At 38.0% G+C, this 17,480-nt stretch overlaps 3 protein-coding genes across 3 annotated transcripts; 2 read left to right on the plus strand and 1 right to left on the minus strand.

Annotated features, from left to right (window-relative positions):
* The first annotated feature begins 1,556 nt into the window (after positions 1-1,556).
* Positions 1,557-8,124, plus strand: LOC143864418 (uncharacterized). Its single transcript, XM_077375355.1, has 3 exons — positions 1,557-1,720; positions 7,077-7,261; positions 7,858-8,124. The coding sequence occupies exons 2-3, from the start codon at positions 7,091-7,093 to the stop codon at positions 7,927-7,929; spliced, it is 243 nt and encodes an 80-aa protein (XP_077231470.1). The 5' UTR covers positions 1,557-1,720; positions 7,077-7,090; the 3' UTR covers positions 7,930-8,124.
* Positions 4,486-5,564, plus strand: LOC143864444 (uncharacterized). The gene is made up of 2 exons (XM_077375373.1): positions 4,486-4,596; positions 5,025-5,564. Exons 1-2 carry the CDS (start codon positions 4,486-4,488, stop codon positions 5,562-5,564), a joined length of 651 nt encoding a protein of 216 aa, XP_077231488.1.
* Positions 8,125-15,070: 6,946 nt separating the features above from the next.
* LOC143864286 (histone H3.3) lies at positions 15,071-17,480 on the minus strand. The gene is made up of 5 exons (XM_077375201.1): positions 17,418-17,480; positions 17,220-17,314; positions 16,097-16,173; positions 15,537-15,627; positions 15,071-15,439 (listed from the first exon to the last, which is right to left on the minus strand). Exons 2-5 carry the CDS (start codon positions 17,289-17,291, stop codon positions 15,269-15,271), a joined length of 411 nt encoding a protein of 136 aa, XP_077231316.1. The 5' UTR covers positions 17,292-17,314; positions 17,418-17,480; the 3' UTR covers positions 15,071-15,268.

A 17,480-nucleotide genomic window follows, 5' to 3' on the forward strand; every position in this document is an offset into this window, starting at 1 on the left:
CAAAGCAAACAACCTAATAAATAGTATAGGACAATAGCATAGGTCAACAACATTTCTATTTGAGATTTTTTTTTAATTAATCGCACGTGAGGGGCACATGAGTGAATCACCAGGTGGCGGTCTTTTACTCGGCCATGTCGTCATTCTGGACAAACTTCCTCCAAGGCATTATGGAGCGAAGTTTTTTTCCTCTCAATGAGTGTTTCTAATGCCCTTTTCATGACTAAATGCATCTCCATTCCCCCCCATGAAGTGTTGTTTTGCTTTTTTTATTGTAGTTTCTCAAGCATTCATTCTTTTAACTGAGTGATTTTTTATCCTTTCCGATTCTTTCGTGAGCTTGCCAATATTTGGAGTGCAACTTGAAACACAGTATAGGAGGTAAACTTCCTTTTAGAGTTCTACAATTCATAGTGACCTGGGATGCACTCTTGCAAAATATACAATATGTTGAAGTATTTTCTACGGTTCAACTGAACTACTCAACTCAACTCAACTAAGCCTTTGTCCCAAACTTGTTGGGGTCGGCTATTTTCTACCGTTCAAAAGAAAAAAAATGTTGAAGTATTTTCTTCCCAAATTTCTTCTAGTTCAAATAAGTATAGGCTTAACACGTACTTTGTTCATTAATGAATGCGTTTCTTTTGTTTGTGAGAAAATATGAGATTTTAATGCACAAGATTTGATTCATAATCAGAGAGTTGTGGTAGATTCATGATGTCGTATCAGCGAATCTATTTTATGTGGGCGAGAGCTTGGATGATTTGGCAGATTCATACTTTCGTATTAATAGATATATGCTTGGATGATTTGGGGATTTGGCTGGTGGCGTTCAATCTTGGTGGATTTGAATGTTGCCATTTTTTAATGTTATGCTGAGAATGTAATTTCTATCTTTTATGTTAATGATGACAAAAATTAGCCTTTCTGCGTGTTGATGTTGAATGCTTTGTATCTTAATTTTTGAAGGACTGTGATTTACTCCATGTATAAGCATTATGTGGGAATTTGTAATGAACTTGTGGCTTAATTTGTTAATTCTTACCCACTTATTTTGGGCACATTTGTGGTGTATATACTATGTGGGCTCCATATTACATGTCTAGACTATCACATTAGGTTATAGATGTTGGTTGGAATGTTTCTGTTGAGTTTCTATGCAACTGAACCTGTCTTTTTATATTTTTTTGTTTAGTTTTTGTAGGGTTTCTTGGAAACTATACGCCCGTCTCACATGTTTTCCATTATTTTTCTTTTCCTATTTTTTTCCCATTTTGCCACATCAGTTTCCTTTCCTTTCCGCCGAAAACAAATGAACGGAGCCGTAAGTTATTCTATGCTTCCGGAGAAACCAACAAAACAAACCGTTAACTCTTCCACGGAAAAAACTAACGGGCTTTTCCTTTCCTTTCAGCCTCTTGGAAAGAAAGTGAGCATAGCCTAACTAAAACTTTACTTTCTGCTCCTCACAAGTGGAAAAGCCAACTCACTATCCCTAGTTTATGCGGAAACCAACTAATGGACAAAAAAAACCCCTTTTCCGTTTCTTTTCCTTGCCAAAGATGACAATTGAACTGACTCTTAGTTTCTTTTCCCTTTATCGTGACTCCTCTCCCCCCGCAAGTATTCTTGCATCTCCTTTCCTCCGTGCAAGCTCGATTCTCCGAATCTCCGGGAAAGGGACGCTCTACTCCGTCTCCTTCCTTGTTGCTCGTTGCAGGTATGACTCTCCTCTCCATATCCCCCCCTCTCGTCTAGCACTCGAGGAATATGATCCCTCAACTCCATCTCCTTGCCTCCCCCCCTGCTTCTCTCTACATAAGCAAGAAACCCTAAAAATCACCACAACATTCTCTCGTGATTTAACGATGTCAGGGTTTTCCTGTTTTTGGGTTCTCAAAACAAGGATTTGGGAATTGAGCCTCTATCTCAATGGTCAAGGCTTTGGCCCTCAACTTTGATGTTGGAGGTTCAATCCCAGCTTACCTACCAAAAAAAAACAAGGTGATTTCGTCACCAAAAAACAGAGGTGTTCTCTTCTTTCAAAAGTGGTTTATAAAATGAAAATATCTTATCAATAATATTTGTAGCTTTAACGAGGGTCGATCGATATTCTTCCAAAATAGTTACCAATCACTCATTGTTGGTCGATTGATATTTAATCTGAATTGAATATTTGATCAGTAAGGTTGCTTCTTGATTGTTGAAGGCAGTTGTTGGTTCAGCATTGATCTCAGGGTAATTTATTGAAGGAAAATCTCTTTTCCAGGAAAACACGTATTCATGCTTATATCATGCCTGGTTGCATCATTTATTCATATGCATGGACATATGCAACCTACTTGAAGTGAATTTGCTGTCATATGCATCTCTCATGGTGTTCTTTTGGTCAGATCTCTTGACTTTGTCTTTGGCATTTTTTTTCTTCTGGTGGATCCCCATTTACACGGCTTCGAGGGATGTTTTTCTGTTCTTTATTTATATTCATGTAGTTGCCAATATGATGCAGGTTTTAACATTATATGGCTCATCTTTGTATTTGGAATTTGGATGCGACATTTACCTCATGTATTTGATTAAAGAAATGATTACCAATCATCAGAGTCCATTATTCGTACTGAAAATCAGTTAAAAGCTAACTCTATCAATATTAGATGCTTTGGCCATCATTCAAATGTTCAATACCTGAGAATTTAACTCAATTTTCCCTCATTTTCTAGTTTGGCTCTGCCATGTATGGGACATTGTTTACTTTTTCATAGAGCATGGAGTATGGCCCCGGTACATCGAACAGCCTAATTAGCATCTATGAGCATAAAACATGAGGAATTTTAGTTTGGTTTGCATGCCAAAAGTGTATTTATAAAGACCTTACTGCTGATATTATTTTGATGCATCACATTTCTTGGTGACTAAGACCTGGTTTCAAACTGACTAAAGGCAACACTATCATCCTTTAAAATACCTTTGCCCTCATAGGTGCTTATATTTTCTATTCTGGGGCTGTTTGAACTTCCAGGTGAAATCGTTGAAGATGTTCCCAAACGCTCCAACTTTTCCATTTATCTTGCTTGTAACTGAAAGTAATACGAGTTCTAATGGATTTCACAGGCTCCATGACATATCTTACTTTAAGTAGGAACTATCCAATAGACAATTGTACTAAATTGTAATGGCACATTCAGCTTGGATCACCACCCCGTCCCATTATGTAATAATCATCACCCCTGTTAACTTACCAACAACAACCCCAATGCTCCTTGGTATGCTTTTGAGATTGCATTCCATGGAAGGTTGCTTATCATACACACCGTTGGCATTTCTATGCATCATTATATCTATTTAGGACAATGTCCATACCCTTGCTGGTGCACTCAGGCGGGGTTATACTTGAGTAAAGCTCCCATCTAAAATTTTAAACCAAAAATCAACCCAGATACCGGGTCAGCTCAAGAGATGCTGCCAAAAACCTTACTCAAGTCAAAATTTGCAAATCCATTGGCCCAAGCCAAGAAATAATCTGGGATTGGGTCCCCAAAGTGAACCCATCTTGCAACTCATATTTAGCCATCTGGGTAACCAAATTCGACCCATTCAATTACCATCATTCCATAAAAAATGAACATGAATATAAAAGAACGAATTCAATCTTGCAAACATTCGAATTCAAGATAAAATTGAAGACTTATGAATAGATCCCTACCATTTTAACACCTTTTTTTTATTGTTAACTCTTTTTTAATTAATAATTCTTGTTTACATATTGAAAACTGTCAATTTTATTAAAATCATATTCAAACTCTTCTAATATGATATTCATTGGATGCCAATTGGTCTCCTTCCCTTCACATTTTGAGTACTGAAGAAAAATTGGGAAGCCATGCTATTGTGGGGTGTCGAAGAGAAGAGTCAATTATAGATTAGATTGATGAATATACTATTATCCATCTATTGCTCATTTCAAACTTGTAATTTCTTAATCCTAAGATTTCTTAGTTTGTTAAATGGATTCTACATTTACCTTGTTACAAATTACGATTGGTTATTAGTAGCATAGTTGTCAACCTGTGACTCGATTTCATAATTTTATGACTCGTGACTCGACTCGACTTGTGACTTGTAAGAGTTTTTGACAAGAACAGAAATTTAGTTGAAATTTTTTTTTTTTGAATGATTGAAAAAATATAATTGTATATCAAAAGATGAAGCATGTAAACAATATAACCCAATAGCACATAGATAAAACACTAAGCCAAAAATATAAATAACTATATGCTTCTAACTTGTATGCACAAAAATAATTAAGTTCTGGTTGGAACTTAATCATGGGTGAAAACCCTTCCTTTCTTTAGATTTGTATTCGCCCACGATTTACGGTAAGGTTGGAAGGAGATTTGTGGTGGTTCAGGCCAAGAACTCAAAATTGTCCAAGATTGGAAGCCTCTCGCACATGGCTTTTTAAAGCTGAACTTTGACGGGTCTAACATGGGGAACCTTAGTCCTACCAGAATTGGGGGAGTCTTGAGGGATGAATTTAGAGCAATGAAATGGGCTTTTGCGGTTCCCATTGGAATCGCAGATGATAATGAAGCTGAAGTGTGTGCTATCTACCAAGAAATAAGGTATCTTGAGAATGAAGATTTGAATAAGATAGTGGTAGAAGGAGACAAGAGACTCGCTTAATGTGATAAGGTGGCTCAGTGGCTCTCATTCCTTCCCTTGGTGATTTGCCTCTTTCTTCGATGAGATCCAAGACAAGGTGGGGGATCCATCGATTTCTTTCCATCATGTTAGGCAGTCAGCTAATGGTGTGGCAGACAATTTAGCTAGAGATGGTGTCTCTAGGGAGAGAGTTGAGCTATTCGACTTCGTTCCTCCTTGACCCTTGCAGTGGCACTTATTCTTGTCTTGCTTTTTCTTTTTCTGTCTCTTTATTTGTATAGACCTCCTCGGTCCTTTTTTCGCATTTGTTGAAGTATAAAAGATTTATGAAAATTATTGCTTTGGTTTTTTTTTGGGCGAAGAGTCTTCCTCAGTTTCAATTTGTTTCAGCTTTTGATCTGTGGGAAGGCTGGAGAATTGTGTGTTGGGAAGGGGTGAGCAGAGAGAAGATAGTTCAAAGATGGGAGGCACCTCCTGAAGGGTATCTGAAAATAAACTTTGACGGATCTGGTTTGGGTAATCCGGGCCCGGCTGGTATTGGTGGCCTTGCTAGGGATTCTACAGGGGTGGTGTCTTGGGCTTTTGTTGGCCCAATTGGTACAAGCGATTCATCTGAAGCGGAAGTAAAAGCGGCTTTTCAAGGAATAAAACATATGGGTAGGGATATATTTGATAAAGTGATTGTGGAAGGTGATTCTTCTAACGTAATCAGTTGGTTATCTGGGAAGATTGCACCACCGTGGAGATTTCTTAGCTTCTTTGAGGAGATCGCTGATCTTGTTTCAGGTTCATCCATAGTGTTTAAATTTGTTAGAAGATCAGCCAATGGTGAAGCTGATTCCCTTGCTAGATCGGGTGTCCATAAAGAGGGTTTGGAATTGTTTGATTATCTCCCTCCGTGAAATGTATTTTTAGTCCTTTTGATGTAACTTTTCTCTTTCTTTGTATTTTTGTGGACCATCTCGGTTCCATTCTTTCAATATATTGCCATTTCAAAAGAAAGAAAGAAAGATTTAATAACACCCTCCCCAACCGCTTAAGCTTTTGGAGTAACTGGTTGTTTCTCATGGTTTCAAAGCAAAAGGTCATGAGTTCAAACCTCCTTTATAGTAAAAATCCACATGTAATGGCCAAACCCAAAAGAGGGGCCACATGTGCCACGTATAGACCAAACCTAAAAAGAGGGGCCATGCGTGAGGGGGAGTGTTAAAGTATAAAAGATTTAATAACACCTTCACCAACAGCTTAAGCTTTTGGTGTAACTGGTTGTTTCACAACATTTAATGCAATTCCCTGCCATTCAAAAAAATAATAATAATTAAGTTTTAAGTTCCAACTTCCAAGTTTTCAACCATCAAAACAAGAGAGCCCAGCCCAGCGACTCGACTTGCATCGACTCGTAGGAGTCACGCGACGACTCATAAGAGTCTTCAATAGAAGCGAGTCACCCATGCGACTCGCCTCGAATGCACAACGACTCGAGAGTTGACTCGTAAGTGTTTGACAACTATGATTAACGGTTTATGAATATTCCAAAAAAAAAATTGTAGTAGTTTTATATGAGGGATTTGCTAGCGTCCATCGCAGACGGCATTTCGCGGATGAGCTGTTGCACGTGAGAGCAGCCACACTGGCTCACTTTTCAGCAGATATTGTCTCCATTCATGATGTGGCTGCTCTCACATGCAACAGCCCATCCGTGAAATGCCTTCTGCGATGGACGCTAGCAAATCCCTTTATATGAATATGTATGTAGAAGTGTGTGTACCATTTGTAGATTTCTAAGGGTTCCTGTGTTGGACACCTCGTATCTGTCTACACTCGATCCGTGAATCTGTGTCCACAAATTATAGATATACAGAAATTGTTTTTTGAAACCATTTATACATTCTTAGGACTCAAGTAAGAACCTCTACAGATTATTTTGGTTACCTTATAGTTTTTTTTCTTCATTTCCGCCATCCGGATTATGCTGGGTTGGAATTTTTGTCCTTCTGTATTATTTTGAACTGGTTAAGGGCAACAATTTCATCCTACCTGGATTTGTAGGTTGAACTAGCAGCATTGGCTGGAAGGCAGGGGCATTGGATATAAATTCAAAGATATAAGATAAAACTCGATTTTTTTTGTGAGACCATTCCTTGATACTTCTTTTCATTGTGTGGTCCTTATGTTTGCTGCCACACCTGGTGAGAAGGCTCCGGGATTTGAAATCCTATCTACTGTTTTTCAACTCCTGCTCATGTTTATTTTTTTTAACTTATAATTATGCTTTCATTATTTTTATCAATAAATGTTAACTTTTAAAAAAAGTCATCATTTTAGCCATCTGAATTATGCGGGGCTGGAAGGAATTTATGTTCTGGATTATTTTTTACTGATTAAAGGCGACACTATTATCCTTAATTTTGTAGGTTGAACTAGCAGCATGGGCAGGAAGGCAGGGTCATTGTATATAAATTCAAAGAAGTTTGGAACTATTCAGAAACCATGCATGCAAGAGATGATATCCTTTCTCAATTGCTTGTCTCTCAATAAGAACGATGATGGGAAGTGCATGCGGCTGAAGGAACGCTTGAGTGCTTGTGTGGATGCTCAGGTTCTTTTTTTTCCCTACCCTTTTAGTGATTACTATTATAATTATTTGCCATTTTTTTTTTGAAAATTATTATTCAATTTTAGGATTTATACCCTCTCTCTGTTTTTCACTTATCATTTTTCAGATTATAGTAAGAAAAATGATCCAGTAAACTGCATGTGTATCATAATATGTTGCAATGCCTTTTTTCTACTACGCACAATCATTTTTCTGTGGTGTCCATTTTGTCGACTCTGTGTTAGATTGGCATTGGATAAAAGATCATTTAGATCGGCCAGTCGTGACAATCTCATAAATGGGTCTTTTGGCTACTTAATATGGGCTATTTTGCCCATATTTTCTGTGGCTACACATTTGCTCCTTTTTTTTATGACATAGGGTATCCCCACCCCATTTTAGGGCAGGAGTAATCCTTATGGATGCACGCAATCACCCGCAAACCACGTGCATTTGGTAACTCTGAGGGGACTCGAACTCGTGTCTATGGGGAGCAAATTGCTCTTTGTTTTTACCATTAAGAAATTTTTACTCTTTGTTTTGTTTATATTCTGTAGGGTGGATGAATTGAAACCTATTGTTTGTGATTACTTATGCAGAGTGGCAAAAGTAGGAAACCTTGGGGTAGCATCAACTACCATCTACAGAGGCTTAGCAGAGGGAGGAAGTAGTTCCATTCAAAATGGTATTTCCTTTTAAGCATGTTTAAACTGTATGTTACAAAATTGTGAATTATTCCTTAATTTAACTGAAAGAGAAAGTGTGTTTCTGTGAGAATTTCAGACGTGTTCGAATTTTGTAGAGAAGTTGATAATTGTACTAGAAGTAATGCTTCTTTCTCCTTTTAGAGCCAAACCTTCTCAGAATGCTTCTTTCTCCTTTTGATTTCACTGCTGCCAACATGACAATAAGCTAACTACTAACTCTTTGACCTTCAAGTCATAACACCCCGCCCAGTTGACTGGCTTATGTCTTTCGACTTAGGATTAGAACTCGAAACTGAGTTGGACACAACGGGGTTTTGGTTGTGAGTTGACTCAATAATCCATTAATTACTTGGTTGAACAAATTGCATTTGTCAATTAGGCCGACTGACATGGGTAGAAATCCCTAAATTTATGGTTGGAAATACCAGAGCTCCCAATTGAAGAGTTTCTATGAGCTGTTAGTTGTTTTTATTATTTTGAAACTAACAACTTAGATAGTCAACAAAAGGAATGCTTTTGCAGAAGAAGAATGCATGTCCATTGTTACGGATTTATGATCAAGCTTCTGTATGCTGTCCCAACAGCGTTTCTTGGGTTTTAAGTGATAAATTCAGGTTTTAAAAATCTCTCCTCCATCCTGAGATTTCTAAAACCTGGAAATATGGGAGGATCTGCGACTCTCTTGCTGACGGAAAGAAGGGCAAGAAGTAAAAAACGACGGCTGGTCCGCTTCTTTCGTCTCTTAGCTACAATTTTGAAGAAATCCCGGATTCTAAAATCCGCGTATCCAAACGGCCCCATAATGTTACCACCTAATCTCAGTTGGGTCAGAAGCTATGTTAAATTTGAAAACTTGACTTCAAAATCAGATAAATTCTAATTACAGTTTTCGCTGTGAACTGTTGTGTTTGACATGTTGACAGAAGTTCCGTTGGTTTGTGCAGTGCAAAAAGAAAGGAAAAGCGTAAGTAACAATTTCTAATCAATTCTCAATTTTTTTTATTTTTTTCATAGTAATATATTAAAAATTCAATAGATTAAGTAAATGTAATGTTTCATTTCTAGTTAAAAAGTTATTATTGGGATGGATAAAATGAAAAAATATGCGGTAACTATAAAATTGTGATAGTAGTATAATTTAGATAATTTCAATATGCTGTAAAGTTGTGACAATAGGAGAAATTATATCTTGTGACAATAGTATTAAAAAAATAGATAAAAAAGAGGTAGAAGTATTTCAGCAAATCTTTAAGTAGGAACTTCACCCGTCCATAAAAATCTATGTAACATGGGACGAATTTCGAAATCCATGGATCGACCAACTAGCTGATCCAACTTTGGCTATTCTCCACAGGGATAGAAATCCTTAGATAACCTGGTCTTGGGATTGGCTATCCAGCTTGGGTAATCTTATCATGAACTTGTCTCTTCATGGGGATAGAAATTCTTAGACAGGCTGTTATGGGATTGGCAATTTTATTTTCAAATTATATTGTCTTCACAGGGATTAAAATTCTTGGCTAAGCTGTTCTTGGGATTGGCTTCCAGCTTTGGTAATTTTATCTTAAAGTTATCATGCTTGCCATTCACTAATTTTGAACAAAGGTCGACTTAAAGGGAGGATAGTTGTAGACACCCTCATTTTACTCGTGAACAGTCAACTGAAATAGAGTTTGGTGGAGAGAGAGAGAGAGAGAGACACACACGACCTTTTCCACTCTTCTTCTACCCAAAAAAACACCATTTTGGAAATTTTTGGTTGGAAGATAAGAGGAGGGTACATTAGTCCCATGTGGGCGCCACGTTGGAAAAAAAGCAATGATAATATCCCATGTCTGGAGTCAAATGTAGTTTCAATGCAATATCGGCAACCAAACATGGAATGTGCATTCATTGTTAGTTTATTGTCATTTAAAATTCCAATGAATGCCGAGCACTTGAGCAACCAACAGGGCCTCACCCCTCTTCATTTTAATTAGCATGTAGCATCATAGTATTAGGTAAATGAGTCCGTATTGAATTCCATAAATAGGATAAGTGGATTTTTTTCCAATTCATAGAAGTGCCAATGATTCAGCAGATCGAGTAGCCAAATTGGGTACTTCTAGTTACTCTTTCTTTGAGGGGCCCCTCTGAAGTGAACTTATAATTTTCGTCCTTCAAAAAAACAAAAAAAAGGATAAGTGGGCTATTTGAGTTTGGTTTATAGGTTAGGACTTAGGATAATTCATTAGTTGCATGGGGGCATTTGGGCCTCGGGTTTGGGCCATCCCATGCCATAATGCCCGGGCCTTCAGTGCCACATTAGCATGTAATTTTGGTCTCTCTCTCTCCTAGGGTTGAATCCCTCGTGATTCAAATGGGTAGACCAACCCAGCACCGTTGAAAGCCAGAGGGACTCTACCCAGCATCGTTGAAAACCAGAGGGACAACACTGATAATTTGGTGCCTAACTCCTTCCAATCCCCTAATCGAAATACAGACCGGACAATGGAAAAGTAGGGCGGTGCCGGTGCGGAGTCTATGAGGGTCCTAGGTAGGATTGCAACTTGGGTTATGTTTTACCCACCTGGGTTAGGTTTAGAAATCATGGGTCTTGTGTTGGGTCGGGTTTTAAGTTGAAAAAACCTGACCAATCTTGGATAGGGTCGGGTTTGAAGAATAAAAAACCCTGAAACCCGACCTGACTCATATTGGTGTACAATGACTTTCTTAAATATCTCTTAAATAACGCGACAAATTATTTTCTAATATATTAATATAATTATTTTCAATGAGGTGATCTTGTGATGTGAAAAAATAGTTTCTTTCTTAAATTAAGACACTTGATGACATAAATTTAAAGATTTTTCGGGTGAAAATTTGTTGTTTTCTATCTTTGAAATTAGGTACTATCGTACGTTGGAAAATAAAACCCAACAAGAACCGACCCAACCCGACTCGAGAAACTATCTCGGGTTTACCCATAAAAAATTAGACCCGACCCAATTGGGAAAATTTCTCGAGCAGAGTAGGGTTTTGGAAAACCTGACCGGAGCTACAACCCTAGTCCTAGGCCCCAACATATGTGGTGACTCTTATCGTTTTCCATGGAATCCGGTTTCAGCCTAACCCCAAGGAAAATCAGTCAGCAATAAGAGACTCCATCCTCATCACATCACTTCCACAGTAGTGGCGATTCTGCTGGAGATTTTTTCCAACTCGAAAGAAAATGGGGTGAACGGAAAAAAAAAATGGTTGCTAAGGTGGGAATTGGATAACCCAGAATCGGGCACATGCCTTGTGCAGGGTGTAACCGTACCCTCAGGCCATGTTTGTTTAAGATTATGACAACCGATTGTGAGTGCTAAACCGATTATTGGACTCAAATTTAAACATAATCATGAGTCCAATAATAGGTACAATCTGTTGTAATAATCTTAAACGAACATGATAGCTACAATAATTGGGTGGACATAGACAAAGAGAATAATAGAAAGACAAGGAAATCCAATAATTGGGTGGAAATAGATATAAAGACTATGTATTATTGAATGTATGCAAGATAAGAAGGTGGAATCAGAAAGGTTTTGGGAGAGGTAAAAGAGAAGATAAGGGGTAACGATGGCGATCCGACGGTTCATAATATGCATAGAATTAATGAATTTGGCTATGGGATTCTTATTTAAGATCATCGGCGCAGCCGGAGAGATTCTCCGGCGGAGGCACACCGGAATCATGTCCATCACGGACTACCCATCTCATGTCCCTCTTCTTGTCATTGTTCACTAAAAACCAGTCATTGGTTTTTGATCTGTTTGGTTTCTGTCTCTTCAGCAATCTCAAAATGTAAGACTCCTGTATTTATTTGTGTATAGTGTTAAACTTTAAGGCCATGTTTGGTAGTAATGGAAGTTTTTGCTTTCCTTATTTTCCAGCCACTTTGGACCATCTCTTCACTCTCATGCCCTCTAAAATTTCATAGTTGGTTTTGCTATCTTCATCCTTTAAGACCATCTCTTCACTCTGAAATAAAATTTCATAGTTGCCAAACTTGGCCTAAAAGTGTAGAGGGTGTTTTTATTTTTCAGGCACAGCACAACTTTAGCTTTGGATTTCATACAACTCTTCTTAATTAGTTGGCTCAGAGATCAATTTTTGGGGGGGCAGATATGATCTTAAGGAATCCTAAGTTGTTAATAACACCTGAACTACCAAACAGATGGAAAACATGGTTATGAGGGAGAGATTTTAAGAGGGGAGAGGCGTGATGAGGAGTCCCCCATCACCATTGGAAGTGAAATGAGGAGTAGACCACGGGTTTCATGATCTTTTTGTGTTCCAGGATCAGTGACAGACTGAAAACTGGTGGCGCAACAAACGGCAACAGTTGAGGAGAAGTATCCAATTGTTAGAACACTAATAAAAGCTTCTAATCTAGAACTCCACAATAGAATTATAAAGATAGTAGTAATGAAGTGTGATTTTATTCGTTTTCCTCTCCATGAAGACTCCATTGATCTATAGTGAAAGGTGTATCCTTCCTTGAGAACAAAGCTTTCACAATGACCAATCCCTTAATCCCGAGTCTTAGTTTAGAGACGTGCTGCAAAAGCAACTTCTTGAAGATAGCTAGAGCATCCCAATTGTGCAAGATATTTAGGCGATCCTCCCCCAAAGCACTCTCTCTGGGTTTGACCATGGGAATGGAAAGCGATTCTTAGGGTGTGTTCTGTTACTTTACTTGGATAGGAATCCCTCAGAAATGGCGCGGCATAAAAGAAAAGAAATTGAAAATGAAAGATGAAAAATGTTAGAAAAGGCATTCTCTTGTTGATCAAAGGGGAATAGTGAGGGCGGTGGACAAACTCAAATTTCTGAGCTTAGAAGCAGCCATTGACAAATAAAATTTTAAAACAATGAAACCCTAGAAACAGAAATACACAAATCCCTTGCCGATAGAAAATTTTCCTTTTCCTTTCCCAGCAAAGTGGCACAACGGAACGGACCTAAAGGAATCAATGGTGATGAGATTAAAGATATGTGTTTGTACTCTTCTTCTTCTTTTTCCCCCTAATTCCTAGAGTGCCAATGATTCAGCAGATCGCCTAGCTAAATTGGGTACTTCTAGTAACTCTTTCTTTGAGGGACACTCACTCCCCTCTGAAGTGCACTTGTAATCATCGTTTTTATTAATGGTTTCTACTTTCAACCAAGCCACATTCATTCTATACCTTGATTCTCTGACGGGGCTTGCTCATTTTTCTAGAAATTTTGTTCATAATCATAAACTTTGATTAAGGGAATAGTCCCAATATGTTTAGGGCGGCAACAAGTGTGGAGCAAGAATTCTTCAAAATTTTGATTCCCATCGTATTGGCATGAGGTATAATATTTGCAAGACGGTTAATAGGACACCTTGGGGTTTCAACGTATGTGAAGCCCATTTGTTGTTTTGCATCCCTGGCTGTCGGTATATATATATGAGAAAACGGTTCCTACACATATGTGTAGATAAGTTATCTACACACTACCTTAAAATACAGTGGGGGCCACATTATTTGGGTGATCCAAACCATTCATTTTTAAGGCCCTCACATAGATAGGGTGTCCACAAAAAATCAGATCTATAGGATCATCCTAACCATTCGAACTATGGAGGCAAAAAATGAACTAATTTGTGAAGGTTTAAAGACATCCATTTTACCTCCACAAATCATAGGGTTGGGATGATCCTATGGATCTAATTTTTTGTAGACACCCTATCTATGTGAGGGCCTTTAAAATGGATGGCTTGGATCACCCAAACATTGTAGGCCTCCGCTGTATTTTAAGCTAGTGTGCAGAGAACTCTCTACACATATGTGTAGAAACCTTTTCCTTTATATATATATATATATTATGTTTTGCCCCTATAAAGGGAATTGCTAGTTTCGCCTAAGGCATTTGGGGCTGGTCTGTCCACCTTGTGAATCTCACAAGGTAATGCCTTTTTGCGATGGACCCTAGTAAATAAGAAAAAAACTGCACCCTAGGGCATGTTCGGCAACTATCCCTTTCGGGGATTTTTCCCTTTCTTAGAGGTAATGATGAAACCCAAAAAATCTCAAAAAACTTAATTTGCTGCTACTTTTCCGATAAATAACCATTTCTAATGTCTCTCATCACTCCTTTCCGAGAATGAGAAGTGTTGCCGAACATGCCCTACATCTCATTTCCCTCTTTCATCATTTCTATTCTTAAAGGAGGAAAGGGGGAGAAAACCAAAACAAAAAAAAAACACTACAACAAAAGTGGATGGAAAAACATATTATAGAAGTTAATAAAATCTAGTGTGAGATGGAGAGAAATGGGTAAGTAGAATAATTTTGAGTAGTAAAGATGCCAAACTAGGAAAGATAGTGATATATCTCTAAGTTGCAGGATGCCCGTCTAGAGTCTGGATTCACTATCTCCACGATCGTAATTAGATCATGTTTCTATCGTTCACCTCCTGATGGAGAGGAGACATGGATGATATCTAGTCTCTCCCCAAGTTTAAGCTCCGATCAGACAACCAAGCTTCCCAAGATCAACATGCAAGACACACAAAAACCATAACCATAATTTAGCAAACAGGATCAATATGTGAATGGGAGGATAAAACCATCGTTTGGCACCAAGAACTTGCGTTGAATGATATCAATTTAAGATGTCCCCTTTTATTGTTACGTGTGAATTCGGAATGAAAGGAAGTCACGGATTCCCAACCACTCCCGGAATAGACTTCCGTCCTTATGCCACATTTAAAATTCAAACAACACAGAGACTTCTTATATGTTGGATGGGGCGGGGGGGGGGGGGGGGAGATTGTTTCACCGATGTAAAACCACATTACATACACACCACCACCATTCAAACAACAAAGAAACTCCTTGACAGGGGAAAATTATTCCACTCACCGCTCAAACAACAAAGAGACTAAATAATAGGAGAAAATTCTCTCACATGGTGGAGATGATGAATAGGGGGGAAAAAATTATCCTGGAATAACTGGCATCCATTTTTTAATGTGCAACTAGGGTATTCCTACTATTTTTCTGTGAAAAAACTTCTCAAAACATGTTCAGGATTTATCATCAAAATGGGGACAAATGAAATCAGCCTGAACATTCATTCACCAGAGACAAAAACTACTAATTGAACTGAAATAAGAAATAACCAGTGGTTGTTCTTAGTCTCTTATAATTTTTTTACATAATCTAAAAAGTAGAAGACGGTCATTACAGAAAGAAAAGAACCCAATAGAAAACCAAATTAAATGGCAGCATCTTGGAGACAAAACCTAAGCACGTTCTCCACGAATGCGCCTGGCAAGCTGAATATCTTTGGGCATGATTGTGACCCTCTTCGCATGGATCGCACACAAGTTGGTGTCCTCGAACAGACCCACAAGGTAAGCTTCTGCAGCCTCCTGAAGTGCAAGAACAGCATGACTCTGGAATCGCAGATCCGTCTGCCCAATGGAAGAAGAAGAATTACAAACCCACAAAGAAGTAAATTGCATTAAATAAACTGGACCAAGAATAGAATCTCAGGAATAATGAACTCACCTTGAAATCCTGGGCAATTTCACGAACAAGGCGCTGGAATGGAAGTTTGCGGATCAGAAGCTCGGTGCTCTTCTGATACTTTCGGATTTCTCTGTTCCAAAAGGAAAACAACCAATCAAAAATTAGGATTCCGGACAAAATCAACACTAGATTTGAGCCAATTTGGGTTTTGAAAAAAATTGACGCCAGATTTGAATAACTATGGTTTTGAACAAAATCAAAACCAGATTTGAACGTGATCAATACTGTGTTTTTGAATAATTAGGGTCTTGAACAAAATCAACACCAGATTTGAATAATTAGGGTCATGAACATGATTAGGGTCTTGAATATCATCAATACTGGATTTGAATAAGTAGGGTTTCGTACATGAACAATACTAGATTTGGATAATTACGGTTTCGAGCATAAACAATAATACATTTGAATAATTAGGGTTTTGGACATGATCAATACTAGATTTGAATAATTAGGGTTTTGAGCATAATCAATACTAGTTTTAAAATGGGGGATTACATAAATGAAAAAGAAATACAATGTCAAAAATCAAAAGGGCATACCGAAGTGCGACAGTTCCAGGGCGATAACGATGTGGTTTCTTGACTCCACCTGTAGTAGGTGCTGACTTCCTTGCAGCCTTCATAAAAAAGTAAAAAAAAAATTTAAAAAAAAAAACATCTCAAGAAAAACAAAAAATTGTATAAATGAAATCTAATATGAAGAAGAAACTTGTCCTACTTGTCCTAATGCAAAGGACAGTTTCTCAGAAATTAGAACATGGACTTGTCCTACTTCAATAAAACACAAAATCAAAGGGCAAGAAAATTGAATTTTCAGAAACCCTAACCCTAAAGAAAGGCCGGGTTGAATTTTCAGAAACCCTAACCCTAAAGAAAGGCCGGGTTGAATTTTCAGAAACCCTAACCCTAAAGAAAGGCCGGGTTGAATTTTCAGAAACCCTAACCCTAAAGAAAGGCCGGGTTGAATTTTCAGAAACCCTAACCCTAAAGAAAGGCCGGGTTGAATTTTCAGAAACCCTAACCCTAAAGAAAGGCCGGGTTGAATTTTCAGAAACCCTAACCCTAAAGAAAGGCCGGGTTGAATTTTCAGAAACCCTAACCCTAAAGAAAGGCCGGGTTGAATTTTCAGAAAACCGAACCCTAAATATACAGCAGGTTGAATTTTCAGAAACCGTAACCCTAAATACAGGCAGGTTGAATTTCCAGACACCCTAACCCTAAAGACAGGCAAATTGAATTTCCAGAAAACTGAACCCTAAAAATACAGCAGGCTGAATTTTCAGAAACCCTAACCCTAAATACAGGCAGGTTGAATTTCCAGAAACCCTAACCCTAAAAATACAGCAGGTTGAATTTTCAGAAACCCGAACCCTAAATACAGGCAGGTTGAAATTTCAGAAACCCTAACCCTAAAGACAGGCAGGTTGAATTTCCAGAAACCCTAATAACCCTAAAGACAGCAGGTTAAATTTTCAGAAACCCTAACCCTAAAGGCGGAAAACTCAAAGGGTATGCAAGTTGAATTATGAGAAACCCTAACCCTAGAGGCGGAAAAACTGGAAAAACAAAAACAAGTAAAAAAAAATCACAGATCTCTACTCAACGCAAAATTTAGAACAAATACATAGAAAATAAAACCAAGAAACGAAGAAAATAAATAAACCTTGGTGGCAAGTTGTTTCCTGGGAGCCTTGCCTCCCGTTGATTTGCGAGCGGTTTGCTTCGTACGAGCCATTCTTTCGAAAACTGAAGAAAACACTGAAATGGAAAGAAATTCATAAGAAAAAAAAATCATGAAAATTCAAATGATTAAAGAGAATAAGAGAAAAGTTGGGATTTATTTTTCCTGATCTTCTTTTACCTGAAGAGGAAGAGAGAGAGAGAGTTTGTAGACTGGGAAAAGATGAAAAGAGGAATTTATGAG

Source organism: Tasmannia lanceolata, unplaced genomic scaffold (assembly GCF_043159265.1).
Source record: "Tasmannia lanceolata isolate RefF3 unplaced genomic scaffold, GAP_Taslan_0.1 ptg000048l, whole genome shotgun sequence".
NCBI classification, from domain to species: domain Eukaryota; kingdom Viridiplantae; phylum Streptophyta; class Magnoliopsida; order Canellales; family Winteraceae; genus Tasmannia; species Tasmannia lanceolata.

Coding starts and splice junctions, on each gene's coding strand:
- LOC143864418 (XM_077375355.1), top strand. CDS start 7,091: ATGGGCAGGAAGGCAGGGTCATTGTATATAAATTCAAAGAAGTTTGGA. Junction 7,262..7,857: donor GTGCTTGTGTGGATGCTCAG/GTTCTTTTTTTT, acceptor TTACTTATGCAG/AGTGGCAAAAGTAGGAAACC.
- LOC143864444 (XM_077375373.1), top strand. CDS start 4,486: ATGGGGAACCTTAGTCCTACCAGAATTGGGGGAGTCTTGAGGGATGAA. Junction 4,597..5,024: donor CAGATGATAATGAAGCTGAA/GTGTGTGCTATC, acceptor TTTTGGGCGAAG/AGTCTTCCTCAGTTTCAATT.
- LOC143864286 (XM_077375201.1), bottom strand. CDS start 17,291: ATGGCTCGTACGAAGCAAACCGCTCGCAAATCAACGGGAGGCAAGGCT. Junction 15,628..16,096: donor CCTGGAACTGTCGCACTTCG/GTATGCCCTTTT, acceptor CTTTTGGAACAG/AGAAATCCGAAAGTATCAGA. Junction 15,440..15,536: donor AAATTGCCCAGGATTTCAAG/GTGAGTTCATTA, acceptor TCCATTGGGCAG/ACGGATCTGCGATTCCAGAG.